We start from the raw sequence: 22,860 nt of genomic DNA on the forward strand, positions 1-22,860 counted from the left end.
GCTTCAGCCTGGACAAGAGGTGTATGTCTTAGCCCCGGTGGAGCCCTGTGCCCTTCAAGATAAGTGGACAGGACCATTCGAGGTTGTGGAGCGGAAGAGCCCCGTGACATACTTGGTGGACATGAAAACGGCCAGGAACCCTTTGCGGGTCCTACATGTCAACCGCCTCAAGCCCCACTTGCGAAGGTCCGAAGTGGGCATGTTGTTGGCAACCGATGACGGAATGGAAGAGGAGTCAGAGCCTCTACCGGACCTCTTGGTGGCCTGTGAGAAGGATGGGTCAGTGGATGGAGTTAACCTCTCACCCTCCCTGACCGCCGAACAACAGGAGGATTGCCGCCAGTTGCTGGGGCAGTTTCCAGACCTGTTTTCCCTGGTTCCGAGTGTCACAGATTGGTGCGTCCATGATGTGGACACTGGAGACAGCTTACCGGTGAAGCATAAGGCTTACCGGGTGACTGACAGGGTACGGGCCTGCATCAAGGAGGAGGTCTCCAAGATGCTTGCCCTCGGAGTGGTTGAGTCTTCCAGCAGTCCTTGGTCCAGCCCCGTGGTCTTGGTTCCGAAGGCTGCTGTGCCGGGAGCCACACCCGAACTCCGGTTCTGTGTGGACTACAGAGGACTCAATTCAGTCACGAAGACTGACGCGCACCCCATCCCCAGAGCTGACGAGCTCATTGATCGGCTGGGGGCTGCCCGGTTTCTCAGCACGTTTGATTTGACGTCTGGGTACTGGCAGATCGCCTTGACCGATGGGGCAAAGGAGAGGTCGGCATTCTCTACACCAGATGGGCATTTCCAGTTCCGGGTTATGCCATTTGGAATGAAGAATGCCCCTGCCACCTTTCAGAGATTGGTCAACCAGGTGTTGGCTGGACTGGACGAGTTCAGTGCCGCCTACCTGGATGACATCGCGGTGTTCAGCGGCACCTGGCCCGAACACCTGCGACACCTCTGGGAAGTGTTGATGGCCCTGCGCAGAGCAGGCCTCACAATCAAGGCAAGCAAGTGCCAGATTGGGCAGGGTTCAGTGGTGTACTTGGGACACCAAGTTGGGAGTGGCAAGGTAGCCCCCTTGCAGCCCAAAATCGAAACCATCCTGGCTTGGGAACCCCCCAAGACCCAGACTGCAGTGAGAGCCTTCCTGGGGCTCAATGGGTATTACAGGAGGTTTGTCAAGGGCTATGGCACGATCGTGACCCCCTTGACAGAGCTGACTTCGAAAAAGCAGCCCAGGAATGTGATTTGGACTGACACCTGTCAGAGAGCTTTCGACACCCTGAAGACTGCCATGTGCACGGCGCCCGTGCTCCTGGCCCCTGATTTCTCCAAAGAGTTCATTGTGCAAACAGACGCTTCAGAGCATGGTGTAGGGGCTGTTCTTTCACAGATGACTGAGGAGGGCTTTGACCAACCCGTAGCCTTCATAAGTCGGAGGTTACTTCCACGGGAAAGTAGGTGGAGTGCAATAGAGCGTGAAGCATTTGCTGTGGTCTGGGCGCTGAAGAAGCTAAGACCCTACTTGTTTGGGTCTCACTTCCGAGTTCAGACGGACCACAGGCCCCTCAGATGGTTGATGCAAATGAGGGGTGAGAACCCGAAACTGTTGAGGTGGTCCATTTCTCTACAGAGTATGGACTTTACGGTGGAACACCGCCCTGGCACCGATCACGCCAACGCTGATGGTCTGTCCAGATTTTTCCGCCTTAGTGATGTGGAACTCCCTGGGGAAGGGTAGTTCCCCCCACATTTCAGCTGGAGGGGACACATGTTAGACCTGGCACCTTGGCGTGAGTCTCCCTTCCACTTTTTGCTGATGTGCCTCCGATGTTTTGCTGGTTTTCCGATACTCAGGGCACTGCGCCACGGCTGATCCGTGCCGCAGTGCAAGGGCTCCCTACTGTAACCTGTACATACGATTGGTATCCATGATTGGTGCATTGGATTTACTGTTAGTCCCTAGTAAAGCGCACGAGAGAGTGCCGGGGCTTGTAGATGCCAATACTGCTGGTGGGCCTGCAGCGCTGGTTGCGCCACCCACCAAGGCAGCCGTAAAAGATGTGTCTGGGAACTGCGACCGCAGAACCCGTGTGCGGTCTCGTGCTGTCACGCTAGCTGGGCAAGTGTCCCCACTTGCCCGCACCGACCCTTCCCTTAACTACATATTAGTCACCCCTATGGTAGGCCTGCGGGCAGGGTGCGTTGTAGGTGTAAGGTAGGACAAGCCCTGATGTGCGTGGCATGTCCTGGTAGTGACTTACAACGAAGACCGTATTTCACTACTGAAGGCTACCTGCTCCATTAGGCCAGACTGAGCTGCGAGGATTATTACGACCTATAATCCCCGCAGGCTCAAGGAGCATGGTAGTGAGTCATGTTTAGTATGCCTGAACTCAGGATGATGAGATATTTCTTGTAGACAAGTTTATTTCAATATCCTGGGTTTGCAAATGCTACTTTTAGAAAGTTAGCATTTGCTTGCCTAACCATTTCAGTTGCCTCTGCCAGTATGTGTATCCGACTGTCTGGGATGTGTGAGTGACAGGGCTGGAGGGATGACAGGTGGTGAATGCGCAGATTACACCTTAGTGGGAGGTAGGAGTGCCTCTTGACTCGAACTGTCACTGTGCTCGGCCACCACAATGCTGGCTCCACCCTCCTGGGGAGCGGCGGATGACTCTGCCGGCACCTGGCCCAGGAAGGGCGAAGCCCCCATCAACAAGGTACTCTGGCCACCCCTGTCAGGACAATACTGGCTCCACCTCCTGTGGGGCGTCTGATGCGCCTGCCCCTCACACTGAAAGCAGGAGCCGGAGTACACCCGCCGGGGTACTCCAGAACTGAGAGTGGCTATGCAAAGGCCCCCCTGGCCTGCGAGAACAAAGGAATTGGCCTATAAAAGACGGAGCCCTGCTCCTTGAAAATTAGATCCAGTTTGGGCCACAGAACGACTCTGCCCTACGAGAAGGACCGCGAGAAGACAAGGAAGGGTGCTGACTCTTGCCTGTGTCTGGTGCCTTGCTGCTGAAGGAGAGGAAGACAAAACGACTACGAAAAGACTTTTTGTGCTACTTTGTGCCAAACTCTGCCAAGAGATCTCCGAGGGCTTGGAATTGAACTTGCCCCCTGACCAGCGTCCCAGGACCAGTGGATGCTAACCCCCTTGGAAGAAAGCGACTGCGGGTGCTGACCATCGCCGCAGCACCGACAAAGAGGAAGCTCCTCTAAGGCATCCACCCCCTCCCGACCACCGTGACCGGGGCCCAAAGCAACAGCGGAAGCACAGTGAGGACCAGCCGCCGCTGGCCCGAACATCGTGACCACAACTGCGCTGGGAGCCCGAGAGCAAAGTAAAGGAGGGCCCGTCCGGTCCGAGCTATCGAGGCGACTGCATAGCGAGCCGTCCCTCACCTGCAAGGACAGACTATTGCCCTACGAGAATCCACAAGGTCGGTAGCCTGCCCGACAGCCCAGCTGTGAGCCCACAGCTGCATCGACATTTGGCTGGGTACGTCCTGCACTTGGGGACCGTACTGCCACTTGTCACCGCCGCACAGCCGCCGTCTCCAAGGTCGGAGCAGACGACGAAGAGAGGACCGTGCCGCCACAGAGCACCGCTGCCCCGGACGACCAGTGAACTGCTCGGCCGAAGAGCCGCAACGATCAGCGACACCGGGAAGGCAACGCGACGTGGGACAGATCCCCTGGAAGCCGCTGGCTCCACAAAGAACTTTGTTTAACGCCGGCCTACGGGCCTCACAAGAACTACGATAAGAACTGTGGTAACCTAAAGCTAATATCCTGCAACCGTATCCATAAAGTTATTGACTGTATTCACAAGCCTGCGTAAAGTCTATATAAAGAGATATATTTTTACAAGAATACAGTCTGGTCTCGTTGTGTGGTGGGTTGGTTGTGAAGGTGTACTGTTGCAAGTGTTTAACCCTATGTGCCCCAAAGATTAGCCTACGACTGCTTAAGCCACACTACCTAGAGGGTAAGCAGAGGTTGTCTGGAAGGTAACCCTCAGCCCTGACGAGGAAGAGAGAGTCCCTGCTTGTCGCTAGTGTTGCACTGCGCCAACTAGAGCCTCCCCCTTCCTACAGAAGGGTATACTCAGATGTGAGTCCCTTGCTCATTGCACCATCAGGATTCAAGCAAGCCGGGCCGACGACGGCTGAAATGCCAGAAACCAGTCCCCGGAAGCTTGTTTCCTTCCCAGTGTAAGAATGGACTTGGTAGTTTGGTTTGCCCTGTTCCCATCATGCACTGGGACAGGAACAGACTAATTTGCATATAGCCAGGTTCTGAGCTGGGATGGTGCAGTGAGCTAAAAAATGGTGTTGGATCTAGCCCTGATCTCTTGACTGGGTGAGAGTATTCTGCTTAATTCAGAAACTCTGTCCATCACCACCCCTTGTTGTTAAATATTTTGTCCACCATAAGCGTGGAAGGGTATTTTCAGATGTGAGTCCCTTGCTCATTGCACCATCAGGATTCAAGCAAGCCGGGCCGACGACGGCTGAAATGCCAGAAACCGGTCCCCGGAAGCTTGTTTCCTTCCCAGTGTAAGAATTAGCGTGGTAGTTTGGTTTGCCCTGTTCCCATCATGCACTGGGACAGGAACAGACTAATTTGCATATAGCCAGGTTCTGAGCTGGGATGGTGCAGTGAGCTAAAAAATGGTGTTGGATCTAGCCCTGATCTCTTGACTGGGTGAGAGTATTCTGCTTAATTCAGAAACTCTGTCCATCACCACCCCTTGTTGTTAAATATTTTGTCCACCATAAGCGTGGAAGGGTATACTCAGATGTGAGTCCCTTGCTCATTGCACCATCAGGATTCAAGCAAGCCTGGCCGACGACGGCTGAAATGCCAGAAACCGGTCCCCGGAAGCTTGTTTCCTTCCCAGTGTAAGAATTGGCTCGGTAGTTTGGTTTGCCCTGTTCCCATCATGCACTGGGACAGGAACAGACTAATTTGCATATAGCCAGGTTCTGAGCTGGGATGGTGCAGTGAGCTAAAAACTGGTGTTGGATCTAGCCCTGATCTCTTGACTGGGTGAGAGTATTCTGCTTAATTCAGAAACTCTGTCCATCACCACCCCTTGTTGTTAAATATTTTGTCCACCATAAGCGTGGAAGGGTATACTCAGATGTGAGTCCCTTGCTCATTGCACCATCAGGATTCAAGCAAGCCGGGCCGACGAAAGCTGAAATGCCAGTAACCGGTCCTCAGAAGCTTGTTTCCTTCCCAGTGTAAGAATTGGCTTGGTAGTTTTGTTTGCCCTGTTCCCATCATGCACTGGGACAAGAACAGACTAATTTGCATATAGCCAGGTTCTGAGCTGGGATGGTGCAGTGAGCTAAAAAATGGTGTTGGATCTAGCCCTAATCTCTTGAGTGGGTGAGAGTGTTCTGCAAAATTCAGAAACTCTGTCCATCACCACCCCTTGTTGTTAAATATTTTGTCCACCATAAGCGTGGAAGGGTATACTCAGATGTGAGTCCCTTGCTCATTGCACCATCAGGATTCAAGCAAGCCTGGTTGACGACGGCTGAAATGCCAGAAACCGGTCCCCGGAAGCTTGTTTCCTTCCCAGTGTAAGAATTGGCTCGGTAGTTTGGTTTGCCCTGTTCCCATCATGCACTGGGACAGGAACAAACTAATTTGCATATAGCCAGGTTCTGAGCTGGGATGGTGCAGTGAGCTAAAAAATGGTGTTGGATCTAGCCCTGATCTCTTGACTGGGTAAGAGTATTCTGCTTAATTCAGAAACTCTGTCCATCACCACCCCTTGTTGTTAAATATTTAGTCCACCATAAGCGTGGAAGGGTATACTCAGATGTGAGTCCCTTGCTCATTGCACCATCAGGATTCAAGCAAGCCGGGCCGACGACGGCTGAAATGCCAGAAACCGGTCCTCAGAAGCTTGTTTCCTTCCCAGTGTAAGAATTGGCTTGGTAGTTTGGTTTGCCCGGTTCCCATCATGCACTGGGACAGGAACAGACTAATTTGCATATAGCCAGGTTCTGAGCTGGGATGGTGCAGTGAGCTAAAAAATGGTGTTGGATCTAGCCCTGATCTCTTGACTGGGTGAGAGTATTCTGCTTAATTCAGAAACTCTGTCCATCACCATCCCTTGTTGTTAAATAATTTGTACACCATAAGCGTGGAAGGGTATACTCAGATGTGAGTCCCTTGCTCATTGCACCATCAGGATTCAAGCAAGCCGGGCCGACGACGGCTGAAATGCCAGAAACCGGTCCCTGGAAGCTTGTTTCCTTCCCAGTGTAAGAATTGGCTTGGTAGTTTGGTTTGCCCTGTTCCCATCATGCACTGGGACAGGAACAGACTAATTAGCATATAGCCAGGTTCTGAGCTGGGATGGTGCAGTGAGCTAAAAAATGATGTTGGATCTAGCCCTGATCTCTTGACTGGGTGAGAGTATTCTGCTTAATTCAGAAACTCCGTCCATCACCACCCCTTGTTGTTAAATATTTTGTCCACCATAAGCGTGGAAGGGTATACTCAGATGTGAGTCCCTTGCTCATTGCACCATCAGGATTCAAGCAAGCCGGGCCGACGACGGCTGAAATGCCAGAAACCGGTCCCCGGAAGCTTGTTTCCTTCCCAGTGTAAGAATTGGCTTGGTAGTTTGGTTTGCCCTGTTCCCATCATGAACTGGGACAGGAACAGACTAATTTGCATATAGCCAGGTTCTGAGCTGGGATGGTGCAGTGAGCTAAAAAATGGTGTTGGATCTAGCCCTGATCTCTTGACTGGGTAAGAGTATTCTGCTTAATTCAGAAACTCTGTCCATCACCACCCCTTGTTGTTAAATATTTAGTCCACCATAAGCGTGGAAGGGTATACTCAGATGTGAGTCCCTTGCTCATTGCACCATCAGGATTCAAGCAAGCCGGGCCGACGACGGCTGAAATGCCAGAAACCGGTCCTCAGAAGCTTGTTTCCTTCCCAGTGTAAGAATTGGCTTGGTAGTTTGGTTTGCCCGGTTCCCATCATGCACTGGGACAGGAACAGACTAATTTGCATATAGCCAGGTTCTGAGCTGGGATGGTGCAGTGAGCTAAAAAATGGTGTTGGATCTAGCCCTGATCTCTTGACTGGGTGAGAGTATTCTGCTTAATTCAGAAACTCTGTCCATCACCATCCCTTGTTGTTAAATAATTTGTACACCATAAGCGTGGAAGGGTATACTCAGATGTGAGTCCCTTGCTCATTGCACCATCAGGATTCAAGCAAGCCGGGCCGACGACGGCTGAAATGCCAGAAACCGGTCCCTGGAAGCTTGTTTCCTTCCCAGTGTAAGAATTGGCTTGGTAGTTTGGTTTGCCCTGTTCCCATCATGCACTGGGACAGGAACAGACTAATTAGCATATAGCCAGGTTCTGAGCTGGGATGGTGCAGTGAGCTAAAAAATGATGTTGGATCTAGCCCTGATCTCTTGACTGGGTGAGAGTATTCTGCTTAATTCAGAAACTCCGTCCATCACCACCCCTTGTTGTTAAATATTTTGTCCACCATAAGCGTGGAAGGGTATACTCAGATGTGAGTCCCTTGCTCATTGCACCATCAGGATTCAAGCAAGCCGGGCCGACGACGGCTGAAATGCCAGAAACCGGTCCCCGGAAGCTTGTTTCCTTCCCAGTGTAAGAATTGGCTTGGTAGTTTGGTTTGCCCTGTTCCCATCATGAACTGGGACAGGAACAGACTAATTTGCATATAGCCAGGTTCTGAGCTGGGATGGTGCAGTGAGCTAAAAAATGGTGTTGGATCTAGCCCTGATCTCTTGACTGGGTGAGAGTATTCTGCTTAATTCAGAAACTCTGTCCATCACCACCCCTTGTTCTTAAATATTTAGTCCACCATAAGCGTGGAAGGGTATACTCAGATGTGAGTCCCTTGCTCATTGCACCATCAGGATTCAAGCAAGCCGGGCCGACGACGGCTGAAATGCCAGAAACCGGTCCTCAGAAGCTTGTTTCCTTCCCAGTGTAAGAATTGGCTTGGTAGTTTGGTTTGCCCTGTTCCCATCATGCACTGGGACAGGAACAGACTAATTTGCATATAGCCAGGTTCTGAGCTGGGATGGTGCAGTGAGCTAAAAAATGGTGTTGGATCTAGCCCTGATCTCTTGACTGGGTGAGAGTATTCTGCTTAATTCAGAAACTCTGTCCATCACCATCCCTTGTTGTTAAATAATTTGTACACCATAAGCGTGGAAGGGTATACTCAGATGTGAGTCCCTTGCTCATTGCACCATCAGGATTCAAGCAAGCCGGGCCAACGACGGCTGAAATGCCAGAAACCGGTCCCTGGAAGCTTGTTTCCTTCCCAGTGTAAGAATTGGCTTGGTAGTTTGGTTTGCCCTGTTCCCATCATGCACTGGGACAGGAACAGACTAATTAGCATATAGCCAGGTTCTGAGCTGGGATGGTGCAGTGAGCTAAAAAATGATGTTGGATCTAGCCCTGATCTCTTGACTGGGTGAGAGTATTCTGCTTAATTCAGAAACTCCGTCCATCACCACCCCTTGTTGTTAAATATTTTGTCCACCATAAGCGTGGAAGGGTATACTCAGATGTGAGTCCCTTGCTCATTGCACCATCAGGATTCAAGCAAGCCGGGCCGACGACGGCTGAAATGCCAGAAACCGGTCCCCGGAAGCTTGTTTCCTTCCCAGTGTAAGAATTGGCTTGGTAGTTTGGTTTGCCCTGTTCCCATCATGAACTGGGACAGGAACAGACTAATTTGCATATAGCCAGGTTCTGAGCTGGGATGGTGCAGTGAGCTAAAAAATGGTGTTGGATCTAGCCCTGATCTCTTGACTGGGTGAGAGTATTCTGCTTAATTCAGAAACTCTGTCCATCACCACCCCTTGTTAAATATTTTGTCCACCATAAGCGTGAAAGGGTATACTCAGATGTGAGTCCCTTGCTCATTGCACCATCAGGATTCAAGCAAGCCGGGCCGACGACGGCTGACATGCCAGAAACCGGTCCCCGGAAGCTTGTTTCCTTCCCAGTGTAAGAATTGGCTTGGTAGTTTGGTTTGCCCTGTTCCCATCATGCACTGGGACAGGAACAGACTAATTTGCATATAGCCAGGTTCTGAGCTGGGATTGTGCAGTGAGCTAAAAAATGGTGTTGGATCTAGCCCTGATCTCTTGACTGGGTGAGAGTATTCTGCTTAATTCAGAAACTCTGTCCATCACCACCCCTTGTTGTTAAATACACACCAAGGATGGCACATTTTAGATCCCATATTTACCAGATCTATGGAGACAGAGGAGGGGATGTCTTGGCAAATTCCTTGGTTAGACCACCACCTAGGTCCTTTCTATATACCTATACATATACCCAGGACAGAGAAACCAGTACTGAAAGTCACAAGGAGGAAGTGGCCTAAATTTAGCACCAACTCCTTTTCTCAGGCACTATTGAGGAACAAACTCAGATTAGAGAAAGATATTAATATCAGCAATAGGCAATTTGAGACTTGGTTACCATAGGCATCGGATGAGATTGAGCCTTGGAGCACTAGGAGTCCTAGGAGACACAAAGCTTTAGCACCCTGGTTTAATGAAACCTTAGCGGCAATCAAAAAAGAGTGTAAGAGGCTTGAACGAGCATGGTGTAAGGGCTATTGTAGTAAGGTCAAAGAGAGTTACAGAAAGGAACAAAACAAGTACCATGCTCTAATAAAGAAAACCAGATGTGTTTTCTACACAGAAAAAATCGAAAAAGCAAGTAACTCTTCAAAAGAAATGTTTTCTATACTCAAAGCACTAACAGCTCACGATAATGTTATTATGAGGCTAGCACCTCATTAGAAGATTGCAATATAATAGCCAAATATTTTGTCGACAAAGTTGCAAAAATATATGACTCCTTTCCAGTGGATGCCCGTGAGGGGGTTACAACTGAGTGTAAAACGGGTATTAAATTTTTTGCTGATACCTGGACTCATTCACAGTACAGGAGCTAGATGAGTTAAAAATCCCAGCGACAGGAATCAAATCTGGATCCCCATTTGATCCTGCTCACCCTGAATAATTAATGTTGGGTGGCAATCTTATCTTGCCTTACAATTCAGAACTAATTGCATGCTCGTTTCAGACAGGCGAGGTCCCCCAAAAATGGAAGCAGGCGATAGTGTGCACAATAAAAAAGAAGCCATCTATAGACAAAACCGTTTTGAAAAATCTTCGTCTCATTTCGCTATTACCATTTGTAGCAAAGATTGCTGAAAAAGTAGCGAATAAGCAGCTAACGAATCACATCATGACGAATGACTTACTGTATTCATTACAATCTGGCTTTAGAGCTGCACACTCTACAGAAACAACACTTCTTTTGGTCACGGACACTATGAGAAAATATGGGGATGAAGGGCTAACAGCAGCAATGATTCTGTTGGATCTCAGTGCAGCCTTTGATACCGTCTCACACGGGCGGCTCCTTCACAGACTAGAGGAATACCGTATCAGAAGTACTGCACTACGATGGTAGGCATCCTTTCTCTCTTCACAAAGCTTCCGAGTTGTCCAACAATCACACCTGTCTAAGAGCATACCTCTTCCTCAGGGAGTTCCACAGGGATCGATATTGAGTCCCACATTATTCAATCTATACGTGGGACCATTGGCAGACCTTGTAGAAGAGCATAATGTGACGATCATGTTGTACGCTGATGAAACAAGGTTAATTGTGATGCTGTCTAAAAATAGTGAACAAACAGCTCTCTAATTCTGTATGCGTTTGGAGGGAGTAGCAAAATGGATGACAAGTCACTGTCTAAAGCTGAATGGGAACAAGTCCGAGGTAATCATGTGGGCAAGGCCTCAAACATCTGGACTTCAGCGTGGTGGCCAGAGGCATTAGGCCAAGTACTGAGCCCAAAAACTGAGGTGAAAAACCTCAGAGTTTGATTTGATCCCAGATTATCATTTGACAGTCAAATTCTGGAAGTTGTAGGGAAATGCTTCAGAATACTAAAAACTCTCAGAAAGCTCCTCAACTTACTACCATTGAATGCCAGGAAAACTATTGGTCATGCCTTAGTGACCTCCCAACTAGACTATGGCAATGTACTATATCTAGGGACATCCAAAAGGGGGCTGACGAAACTCCAGTCAGTGCAGAATGCAGGCGCTTGGTTAGTGCTAGGCCTTCCGAGAAGAGCTTCAACAAAGAAAGCTTTGGCAGGACTGCACTGGTTGCCAGTTGAAAAAAGAATCATATTCAAAGCTATGTGCTATTGTCATCAAATTCTGTCTAAGAAAAGCCCATGCTATCTATACCCTCTAATAACCTTATATATCCCTAGCCGGATTTTAAGATCTAAAGGCAGGACGTTGGTAAATGTACCAAGAATTAATAAAGCTAGAATGGGGGCACACTCCTTTAGATATCTCGCAGCCAAAACTTGGAATACACTACCGAAGGATCTAAGATTGGAGCCCTGCGAAACAAGGTTTCGCAGACACCTGAAGACTTGGTTATTCTCCTCGATAGCTTAGAGGTCCTTCAGAACTTTGGTACGAGTAGCTGACTAGGGCTTTCTCCCTCTATGCGAGTCGGTTCTAGCGCGGGGACACACCAGTGGTGTAACCATGTGCTCTATAAAAGGATTCAATTAAATCTACTAGTCTCAGATGGAAAACAAGGGAGTTTCACAGAGAAGAGCACACAACAAGGAGTTCAACCATGAAAGCTTATGCATCTCACAGATCAGGTAATCAGGAGATATTTGTTGAAGGTCCTGAGGTTTACAATTATTAGATAAGGAACTAAAAGTTTTGTGACATAAGTCGGTGATTAACCAATAAAGTCACTTATGTACTAGAAAGCTCCGGAGCATATGGGTTGAACTTCTTCAATAGGGAAGCAATAGAGGGTAATAAGTGCCAGAATTTTGTTTTCACATAATTTCAAACGAAACAACAGGGGGCTGCATCGTTTTAAACTCTCTAGGATTTTCAGAGAGAAACATAGTCCAGGCTTGGTATAGACTCAGGGGTCCGGTAAAAAAACGACTGCAGTGATGATTAGTGAGATGTTTTAAGAGTAGTGGAGCAGTGGCAGAACCCCATTTAGCATACTCAAATGTTGCAATTGAGTTTTAGAGACAGGATTAATCTCTGGCCCACGAGGAAGCTTTATTATGTGAGGCTAACACATCTAAGGAGCTGATTTCGATGTCTGACGAACTTGTGTCTGTCCAACATCGATCAGGAACTGGGACTGACCGACCTCCTATTGGCAGTCCCAAATCAGAAATTAGGATGCGACCGAACAGTGTTCGGTCACACTCCTATTCTTTACAATGGGAGCATGCATTTCAACTGGAATGCAGGCTCTCATGGTAAAGAGCTGAGGTGCAATTCATCCCTACATTCTGTGGCAGGCACCTCAAGATGCCTGCTACTGGGTGCAGGGATCACCAGGCGGCAGGCTGCCATCCGGAGGCTTTGCACCCATAGGGGCACTGCTGGTGCCCCGAAAGTCAACTTCCCACAGCTTTTCGGTATCGGAAAGGCCAGTACAGAAAGGCTGTCGGAATCCAACATTGTAATCCCTCGGGTGGGAAGAGCCGCCCTTGGGATTACAAGAGGTTACCCGAATGGCAGACGGGCCCATTGCAAGCCATTCGCATATCCAGTTTGGATTAATTTCCGACCAACTCGAAAATTAATTCAAACAGGAGAATACGATGCTGTAGGAATGGCTCCGCCCAAGGGTCGGAGCTGTTTCTCACGGCATCCTAATTGGCCCCTTAGTAGAAATCGATGTCTGAGACTGCAAGATTTGAGTAGTCCATGGCACATTTTATGTGTATGAAGGCCCTCTATTAAGATCTTTGCAACTTACAGGGCTCTTCAGTCTTAAAGCCGAATCCGCCAGATTAACCTGTGTGATAGGTTCATTCTCTGAAGCCTGTTACCTTTACCACTAATTAACTCTAATAGTGGAACCCTGCATGCTATTAACAATTTTTCATAGGTAATAACTGAATACAAAAACCACATCATATACCAGTGCATATGTCATCTTCACCTTGTGTTTTATTCTGAACAGAGGGGAGGCACAGAATATGACTAATCCCAGGGCCTCATAAATCCTTAAAATGGCTCTGGTTACTTCCACTTCAGGGTAGCCTCAGTAAGGGGCTGCCTCTACATTCGCAGAGGCTGTGTTATTCCCTCAAAGACATTGGGCCTATGACACAAGATTACAGAGGGCAGGCCAATACCACCCATCTTTTACCATGTAAAAGGTTTCCCTTTACACAATGGCGCATTGCGTTGTGGCATGCACCGTGTGCATGTGCACACTATCTAATTTTTTAACATTAGACCATGTTGTCTCGTCGAAGTAATGGCAATTTTCCAAGCTGTCATCCCCTTTTTTACATATCTTTTTGTTTAACTTGTTGAAGTGCAAAGTTGCTGATAATAAAAACGTAAGATTTGCATCCTGGTACTGCACAATTATCAAGTTTTTCTGCGGAACGTATTTCAGAAAATCTTAGATAATACAAAAATGTATGTTTTGGACGAGGAATAGGGATTAGCGAAGAACAGTCTTTTAGTGTTAACTGTATAGGTTTGAGGTTCATACTCTTGATTTCTGTGAATGCTTTGAGTTTGTAAAAGCTCTTGTTTATAGCTGAGTTTAATTCTCTTTTTGCAGGATCACAGCAGAGATATCAATACAATGGCTGCCACAGTAGCACACGAGATGGGACATACCTTTGGAATGGAACATGATACTGCTTTTTGCACATGCCCGGACGACAGTTGCATCATGGCAGCTACACTGAGGTTAGATGCTAATATAATTTAACATGCAAACAATTTCTTGATCATGTGACACTATTGTGTGTATTGCTACTTTATTTGGGCGCCATTTATTTTAAACTATGTAAAATGTACGACCGATCTGGTAGATTGTGCTCACGGAGAAGAGTTGAATAACACTCATGCTTCTAATTGTAAACCTATTTCACACAAATCACATTTGTTACCAATAATGGCGATATAAAATTGGCAGCGTCAAGGATTGATGGGTGTGGGGCTGTTTAACACCCAGTTCTACACCCCTGTTTTAGCATTTCCCCATTATCATTCTGCTGTTAGCTGACTATAAACATAACAGAAACGAAAACACCAGCCACCTGGGTGGATCCTTTAGAGAAAATGAAGAATTTGTCAAAAGCACTTCATAACAAATTATTCGGGTACACTTGCTTGCTGCTTTGCCGAGCAGTGTAGCTTCTGGGGGAGAAGCAGGGCATAAGCCCCAAAAAAAGAAGCGGGGGGGACTGACCAAGTTAGGCAGAATGCAGGTGACATCACTCCACGTGACATCTGGGTCCATGACATCATGGCGCATGACGTTGCATGTGGCATCACGAAGTGGCATCAGAGAAAGTGGTATCATAGCCATGGCTTTACAAGAAATGACATCGCAAGAAGTGACATCAGATCTTAAGACCTCACACACATGTTTAGCAGGTATATTATGAGTACATTTAAGAACATTATGAGTACACACAAAAAAGCAGTAGGAACAAGCAAGTGTAGAGTGGCTAAAGAAAAAGGTTATGGCAACATTGACCTTCAGTAATAGAACCCTAAGAAAACGTTTGGGGCTCTGCATTTATGTTTTTATAAATTACACACTGCTCCCTCCGCTAATGCAACCTCTTTATTTAGCAGAAATGTCAATGTTATTTTTTTATTGTTTGATTAGTTAAAATCTCACAATATAGTGACAATAATTCTTATAGTAATAAGTATATTATTGATAAAAGTCTGGATTAAAAAATGCATAACAACAAACATTAATAGATAAACCAATCATCCTTGTAGCTAACTATAGCAACACTTAATAGTTCAGACTTCATAATATAAATTACATAATATATACATCCTATATTACATCTCAAATTCATCTTGCTGGTCTAATTCCATTCTTATTGTTAATAAAAACTCTACAAAAGCTGAGCTCAGTGCTATGTCATCTGAATGTAGACATCTTATCAATGCTTGCCTACAGGTCTGTATTCCTCAGGAATTAAAATGCTGCTTAAGTATACATTTTCTTTTAACTTCAGGGGCCTCATTTATGAAAAGTGACGCATCGCTGCGTGAAAACAGCGATGCGTCACTTTTCACTGCGCACTCCTTGCGACACCAATGATGCGTCATATTTAATGTATGACGCATCATGTCGCAAGGACCTACAGATACGTCAGTATTTCTGACGCATCTGTAAGCGCAAAAGTGACGCATTGCTGGAGTGTGTCACAAAAGTGACGCATCTCCAGCAATGCGTCCTTTCACATGGGGAAAGCCCCATGTGAAAGGGCTTGCGTCAGTCTTACGCCTGCTGTGAGGCAGGCGCAAGATTTTGACGCAACCGCATCCTAAAAGTGACGCAGTGAAATCTCATAGATTTCACTGCGTCACTATTACGAGGCTTTTTGCGTGGGAACGCCCCCTTTGCATACATTATACCTGACGCAGGTATAATGTGGCGCAGGGGTTTAAAAAGTGACGCATCTACCTAGATGCGTCACTTTTTAAATATGGCGCAACAAGGCGCATGTTTTACGCTGCAGATGCGTCACAAAAAGTGACGCATCCGCAGCACAAAACTGACGCAAGGCCTCATAAATGAGGCCCTAGGTTTTTAGCATATACACAGCAAATTAATAATATTCTCTTCCCCCGTTTTGCAAAAGCGATAGGGCATCAATTCCGTTGATCAAAGCCAAGGCATTATGTGACGTAAGCCTGAGAAGACGCCAAAAGGAGCTTTTATAATTTTTTCTTAAGAGACTATGGACTTTTTAAATATGATTGGACTCTCACTTTTGTATACCCATTCATTAATGACCATGCATGCATTCTTTTTGCAAGGGAATCTTTATCAATAGACGGTGATAGGTGTTTTGTTATTTTATTGACAGATTTTTTATATGAATCTCCCGGAGGCGCTATAATCAAGGCAGCTTTCTCCGCATCGCAGGACACGCACGCGGGAGCGCCCGGGGCCAAGCCCGGGCAAAGGGCGGGCCGTCTGTGGCCGTCCGGGGACGGTGGAGGACGGGACGGGCCACCCCCTTTTTGCCCACAGGAGTCCCTAAGGCTGGTGTAAGGTAGGACTACTCCACCATGTCCACAACCAGCGATAAATCTGCATCTGCGGGGGGCAGTAAAGGAACTCTTGAGAATTACTTTACTAGGGCTGCATTATACTTGGACAAGGAAAATGAGATTGAGTGTCACCGCTCTATCGAAAACTTGAAGAATAGACCCTTGCTGGACACGGTGCCTGTACCCGTTCTACCAGACTCTATCTAGGATATTATAAGTGAAGATCCTTTGTCTCTTGATAAGTTCCCTATACTCCTTAGAGACACTCCTCCGCCACCTGTAACTGTAAATATTGTATCCTCTCCTAATGTGCTGTCTCCGGGTATCTCCAATACAGTACCTGATGTTATTAATGGGCCTTCTCTTGCAGCCAGGGATCTACAAAAAAGGAAGGGCAAGACGCTTTATGCACCCAAAGCTCTTGGCCATCCACCACCAAAAAAGAGAAGGGGGAGGGCACCCCAGAGGCCCAAGCTCAGTCATTCTGAGTTTGGTAAATCCCTTAAAGCTAATGCTCCAGCTGTTCCTATGATCAAGGCCCCAGTAACATCTGTTATGGCGCTATTGGCTTCTGCGGTTCCAGACACTAGCATCCTAGTCCCTGTCTCCGATTTATTAAGAGAAGTGAAGTTAGCAACTCCCCCACTAGAGGAAGCCTTGCTGTCTGGTACCCCCAGGGATTACATTGAGCACCAACTAAGATCTTTTATGCTCCCAATACTTGATATCCTGAAGAGGGTGGAACATCGGCTTGGGAATATTGAGTCTTCGTTTTGTAATATTGTAGGGGTTGGGCTTCCAATGAACACCGTAAAGCCAGTCCCTCCACTGTCGGTGACTGCTCAGCCCCCAATCACCCCTGTCCCTACCTCTGCTGTCCCCAAGGGTTCTAATAAGGGTAACATTAAAGTAAATAAACCCCCTGTTGTCACCCAATTGAGTGTCTCAGCACCTCAGCAAGCCCTACAACAGCTCCCTCAGGCGCCTGTAGTGAAGTCATTTGCTTGAGCTGCTAGCGATCCCCGGAAGGGAGGGAGGGGAAGGTTGAGTCAACCCACGAATGATATATTACAGGGCTCTCATGTGGAATTACCACCTGATGCAGTGCCCTTTGTGGTCGTGCTTACAGGAGTCCCCACCCTAGAGGTTGGCAAAAGGGAGGGGTACTCCCAGGTAAAAAATAAAATTATGCATTGGCTGGGACAAAATAGACCACTGCCTTATCATATTAATGGTGAGATCATTCACGTCAGGCGCCTCCCCTGGCTGGGCAGCAGGGAAAAAAATATAAATGGTGACCTCGTTGTAATAAATTTTAGGGACCCAGAGGCTGTTAGATTTATACTGAATGGGTCCTTGGGGAACAGGAGTAATGCCAAAGTCCCTTATGACCTAACATATTTCTACCCAAGATCCTTAGTGAACCCCCCATTCTATCCTGGAGCCCTAGCTGTTCCACAGTGTAACATGTATATGCCATCCAATAACAGTTACACGGGGCATGTTTCTAGACCATTGCCTATTTGGAACGATCTTGGGTGGAATACGGTCCCAGGCTACGGCACCCTTCACGGGAGGTTCGACCATTTACATGGGAACAGGAGAATGGATCATCTGATTCCATTTACCCCGCTAGAAATTTCTAACAGATTCAACATTTTCTCCTGTTTCGATGATTGCGACTGACAGCTGGGGTACTCTGACGATAGCCCATTGGGTATAGCGATTCTAGCACCAAACTCTTTATTACATTCCGCACTTAATACTTTGCAATCTGTGCATTTCACTGATTCTGAAATTGAACCCCCCTCTGATGAATGTTGCGCTGTGCCAGCAGGGTCTGCTCAGGGGTTACCAGTTGGTTTATCTTCTAATAAAGCCCCCCAAGGCGATTCATCATTGTTAGTCTCACCTGTAAGCTCTCTGTTATCTGCCACTGGTAATAGTCCAGCTCCCTGCTCAACTAGCCCTGCCGTAATTAATGCGGCTGGAGGTGGGAAGGAGGCCTCTGACCGGTGTGTACCTTTGCAGAAGATGTCTTCCTGGAATATAGCTGGCCTTGAATCGAAGCTCGACTTGCCTGATTGGGGTAGCTTTATAGACCATTCTGACATTTGGTCCTTCCAGGAAACCTGGGCCATTCAGCCTTTATTTCGCGCTGGCTTTTTACATTTTTCTAGACCAGCCGTGAAAGGTGTCAGGGGCAGACCAGTTGGAGGCTTGGCTATCTGGGTACATCAACATGTGGGTGTTTCAGTGGAGGAACTCCCGATGGACAATCCTGATTTGCTGGCAATACGAGTAACCTCGTCTTCGGGGCTGAATGTGGTGATTGTTAATGTTTATATGCGGGGTATTCAAGGTGGAAAATATTCGCCTGTTGCACTACTGTTGGAGGGGGGGAACATTCTTTACAACGCAACTTTTACCTCGCAGAGCCTTTACGACGCAACTATTACAACGCATGCCATTACAACGCATTGCACTGGGGGGCGCTCTAGGATAGGGAATAGATTTAATTTACTATCCAACACCTTCCCTACTATCCACGGGGACTGGAGTTGGAATAGTAAATTAAACTATTCACTATCCAGCACCCCTCGAAACTATGCGTTGTAAAAGCATACGTTGTAAAACTTGCGATGTAAAGGCATGCGTGGTAAAAGCATGCGTTGTAATGTCATACATCCGTTGGAGGGCCTTTTAAATTCACTGTCGGTGAATACTAACATGGTGGTAATGGGGGACTTTAATACCTGTTTCGAACCCTTGAGGCTGGATGATGGAATAATCACGGAGGACGAGGATAGTCTATGGGGCATTCCCGGTTTAGAATTGCAACCCATTAAGAAGTGGTCACAATCAGCCCTATTTCTGAAGGGACTCTGTCTGAATCTAGGAATGTGCAGTCAATGGGAGATTGAAGTCTGATAGGTTGGGGGCATCGACTTTTGATAATGGTAGATCTGGCTCCCGCATTTATTATATCCTGGTGAACCTGGAAATGTGGCCCACTTTACTGGATATGGTGGTAGTAAGTAGAACCGAGAGTGACCACAATCCCCTGGTTCTATCGATTAAAGAAAGCACCTTTGCTGAGCTCTCTGTGGCAGAGGTCTGTTCGCCCCAGGTTTCTCTATCTAATAATGAAAGAAGGGTTAGTTGGCCTAAACTAACCCTAGATGAGGAGGCCATGTTAAGGATTAGAAGTTTGCTTAGGGACACAATGACTCAAATCAGTGGATCTGGGCAAGAGTCGGCTCTTTTGGACAATATTACCACAGTACACAGGGATCTTTTTTTAAACCTCAAAACTCTATTTGTTAAGTGCACTGGCCACAGAAGAACTAGGTCGAAACCCCTTACCAGGTTCGACAGAACATGTAGGGAATCACAAAAGGTGCTGCACGCAGCTTTAAAGGCGAGAGTACAGAGCTCTATCAGCAGTTGTAGGGCTATCTATAAAAATGCGCAGGCCATTGCCAAAAAGAACTGGGATGAGGCTTGTTGGAGGGAATTGCTGGAGGCCTGTCAGAGTAACAACATGACCACATTTTGTCGGCAGCTTAAATGGGGCAATCGCCCACAGGATACAGTCCCCTCAAACTGTGTTGAGCCAAGGGAGTGGGTTGAGTACTATGGTAACCAATTCAAATCAAATGTTACTAGTTCTGCCACACTGCTGCCTATTTCTTTCGACGATGCCCTGGTCTTTACTGCTTCCGAAGTGAGGGCGGTGTTAAGGGTTGTCCCGGGAGGTAAAGCACCAGGCCCTGACTGCATTCCAGCAGATCTGTTTAAGCAGGAGCAGGATCTATGGGTCCCTTATATTGTTCTATTAGCCAATGCTCTGGCAAGGGGTGCTAAAGTCCCTGATTCGTGGCTGGGGGCGGAGATCCTCCCAATTTATAAGAAGGGCGATCGCTCAGTAACGGCTAATTATCGACCTATTAGCCTAATTGATGCTGTACAAAAGATTGTGGCGCGCCTTCTTTTGGGTAGGATCCAGAGCCGGATCTCTGATTATGATGTTTTAAGTCCTCTCCAGGCAGGTTTTCGGCCACATATGGGGACCCTGGAGCAAATATTTATATTTATGTTACTTTATTGAAAGGCGGTCTTCCTTGGGGGGGGCCTTCTGTTTGCGGCTTTTGTGGACCTTAGGTTCGCGTTTGACTTAGTGCCTAGGAATAAGCTCTGGGAATTCTTGATGGATCTGGGTATGCCTAAAGAGCAGGTGGCCCTGCTCATCAATTTCCATTCAAACACCTATGCAAAAGTAAGATGGGGGGCACCCGGTGAGACTACTGATAGCTTTAAAATCGACAAGGGGGTTAGACAAGGGTGTGTGTTGGCCCCCACCCTTTTCTCTTTGTTTATTAATGGGGTGACTAAGTACTTTTCCAACTTTCCAACTGACGCCCCCTCCCTTGCTGGAAGGAAAATTCCCCTCCTCATGTTCGCAGACGATACTCTTATCATCTCTAAAACGAGGCAGGGCCTACAGTCTGCGCTGGCCCGCTTTGAGTGTTTCTGCAGCGAGCATGAGTTAGAGGTGAATGTCAGCAAGACCAAATTCATGGTTCTGCGAGGCCCCAAGGCTGTGAAGGCCAAGGTGTCGATGAGTGGAGCTATACTGGATCAAACTGAGGTGTTTACTTATTTGGGTGTCACACTAAGTGAGAATATGAGCTGGAAACCTCAACTGGATCTTATGGCCCTGAAACATGTCCAACTGGGGGGAGCCCTATTGAAGGAGCATGCAAAATCTCTGACTAAACCTCTGGCCCCGCTGGTCAAAATTTATGGCTCCAAGATAATCCCTGCAATTATCTATGGTGCAGAACTGTGGGGTTATAGTGATCTATCCACTCTGAGGGTGGCCAGAATAGGTTCCTCAGTATGGCAACTGGGCTCCCACAATCAACACCTTTCATACCCCTACAGCTCGACTTAGGTGTTAAACCCATTGAGGATGTGGCACGGTATAGACCACTGGCGTTTTGGCGTCATCTGTGGACTACACCCGCATTATCTTTGTTTGCCGAGGCTATCCTTGAAGTGAGGGGGCTTGAAGGGGCCCATCGGGTACCCTGGTTCTCTCATCTTAGAGAGCTCCTGATAAACCTGAGCTTGGAGGTGCTATGAGTTGATCCAGCTAATGCTACCTTTCCATCAAAAAAGGGTCTTAAAGATATCTACTGGCACTGGATCGGAGAGAGGAGATCTACTTTGGTTGCTGGCCCTATCATGTCTTTGGAATTTTTGGTTATTAAGGATGCCCCCAGATACGAGGCCTATTGGACCTTAATAACCAAGCCGAAAGATCGTAAATTGTACCATCAATTACAAGTTGGCTTGTTACCCGTGCGGGGGCTAACGCATTCCTGGTCCTTGGGGGGCAGTGATAAATGTCCTTTCTGTGTGGCAGCAGTAGAGAACATCGAACACATATTCTTCTGCTGCCCCATGTATTTGGTACCCAGAAAAATTTGGCTTTCACCGGTCTGCCGCTCACTGGGTACTAGATCTGCTATTGCAGCTACTAGGATCCTAAAAACTGATACTACTCCCCTTATCGTCATTGGTGTAGCAAAATTCCTGAGCTGGGCCTGGTAACTTCGTAGTCGCAATCTTGGAAAATGAAGTTTCTATGTTATTCGCTTTTAACTGCAACATAGTATTGCTTAAAGGTCACCATGGGTCTTCTTACATCATTGTTTATATGTAATACTTTTTTAACCTGGTTTTAAACTGTAAAGTATTTATTATCTTATATACTAATCTGTATGAACTGTATTTTTATGTACATTGTCTTTTATGATGTAAATCGAATAAAGACCTGTTTGACTTGACTTGACTTACATTATCCTTTTTAATTATTTCCAATTCTTTTATGAATTGGCCTTTTTGTGCAATTAGCTGGTAAATTAGCTCAAATTCCAATTTTGATCTGTGCAGGTGATCCATTATGTGGAAGATGAAAAAGTGTTTTGAAGATTTTTGTCACAGCATTATTGATGATTATAGAGTCTATCCCACAGAATGCTTTGCTAATTTAAGCAAAACACATTTAGCTGCAGATATCTCTCATGTTCCTATTGTTGGCGTAACTAAATCTAAACCACCCACACATTCTCCAGTGCAACCTGACAGCTCACCCTGGAATCAGTACCACCAGATTGGCCATACCAAGAATGGACCACAAATTTCACAGTAAGAGGTCTCAGTTCCACAGCAAAATAAGTGTAAGCCACTCGATATCCAAAGATGAGAAGAAAATTGTGAAAAAGAGAACTAAAAAGAAAAAGGCACATGAAATTCCAGTCCCAACTAGCGCTTACAAGAATATGTTGGCCTTCACAAGGATATATTGCTAGGTTGTATAGAAAAAAACTACTCAAGTGAGGAACAGGGAGAGACACCACAACTATGGTCAATAATCATAAAATGCACCAGACTACTCTTGCTAATAAGAACATGGCATATTCTAAATATGTTACTCTGTGAAAATGGTGCACTGGAGAAGGCCTTCTTGACCTACTTATTTACAATAACACTAACCTATGGTCTTGCCTCTTCACTATAAACTCATCCTGCAGGAGCCAGTCCTAAGTATGCACATATGATCTTTCATTTCATATATAGCATACCTTAATTGCATCAGCTTC

At 46.9% G+C, this 22,860-nt stretch overlaps 1 protein-coding gene across 1 annotated transcript in view; it reads left to right on the forward strand.

The window, feature by feature from the left end:
• LOC147683096 (zinc metalloproteinase-disintegrin-like cobrin) overlaps window positions 1-22,860 on the forward strand; it is a 2,407,169-nt gene that overhangs the window by 1,242,975 nt on the left and 1,141,334 nt on the right. The window contains exon 11 of the mRNA XM_086942497.1: window positions 13,719-13,849. Coding sequence (XP_086798623.1) covers window positions 13,719-13,849 — 131 coding nt within the window. The remainder of the gene's footprint in view (window positions 1-13,718; window positions 13,850-22,860) is intronic.

This window comes from Lissotriton vulgaris, chromosome 11, assembly GCF_964263255.1.
Source record: "Lissotriton vulgaris chromosome 11, aLisVul1.2, whole genome shotgun sequence".
In the NCBI taxonomy this organism is placed as follows: domain Eukaryota; kingdom Metazoa; phylum Chordata; class Amphibia; order Caudata; family Salamandridae; genus Lissotriton; species Lissotriton vulgaris.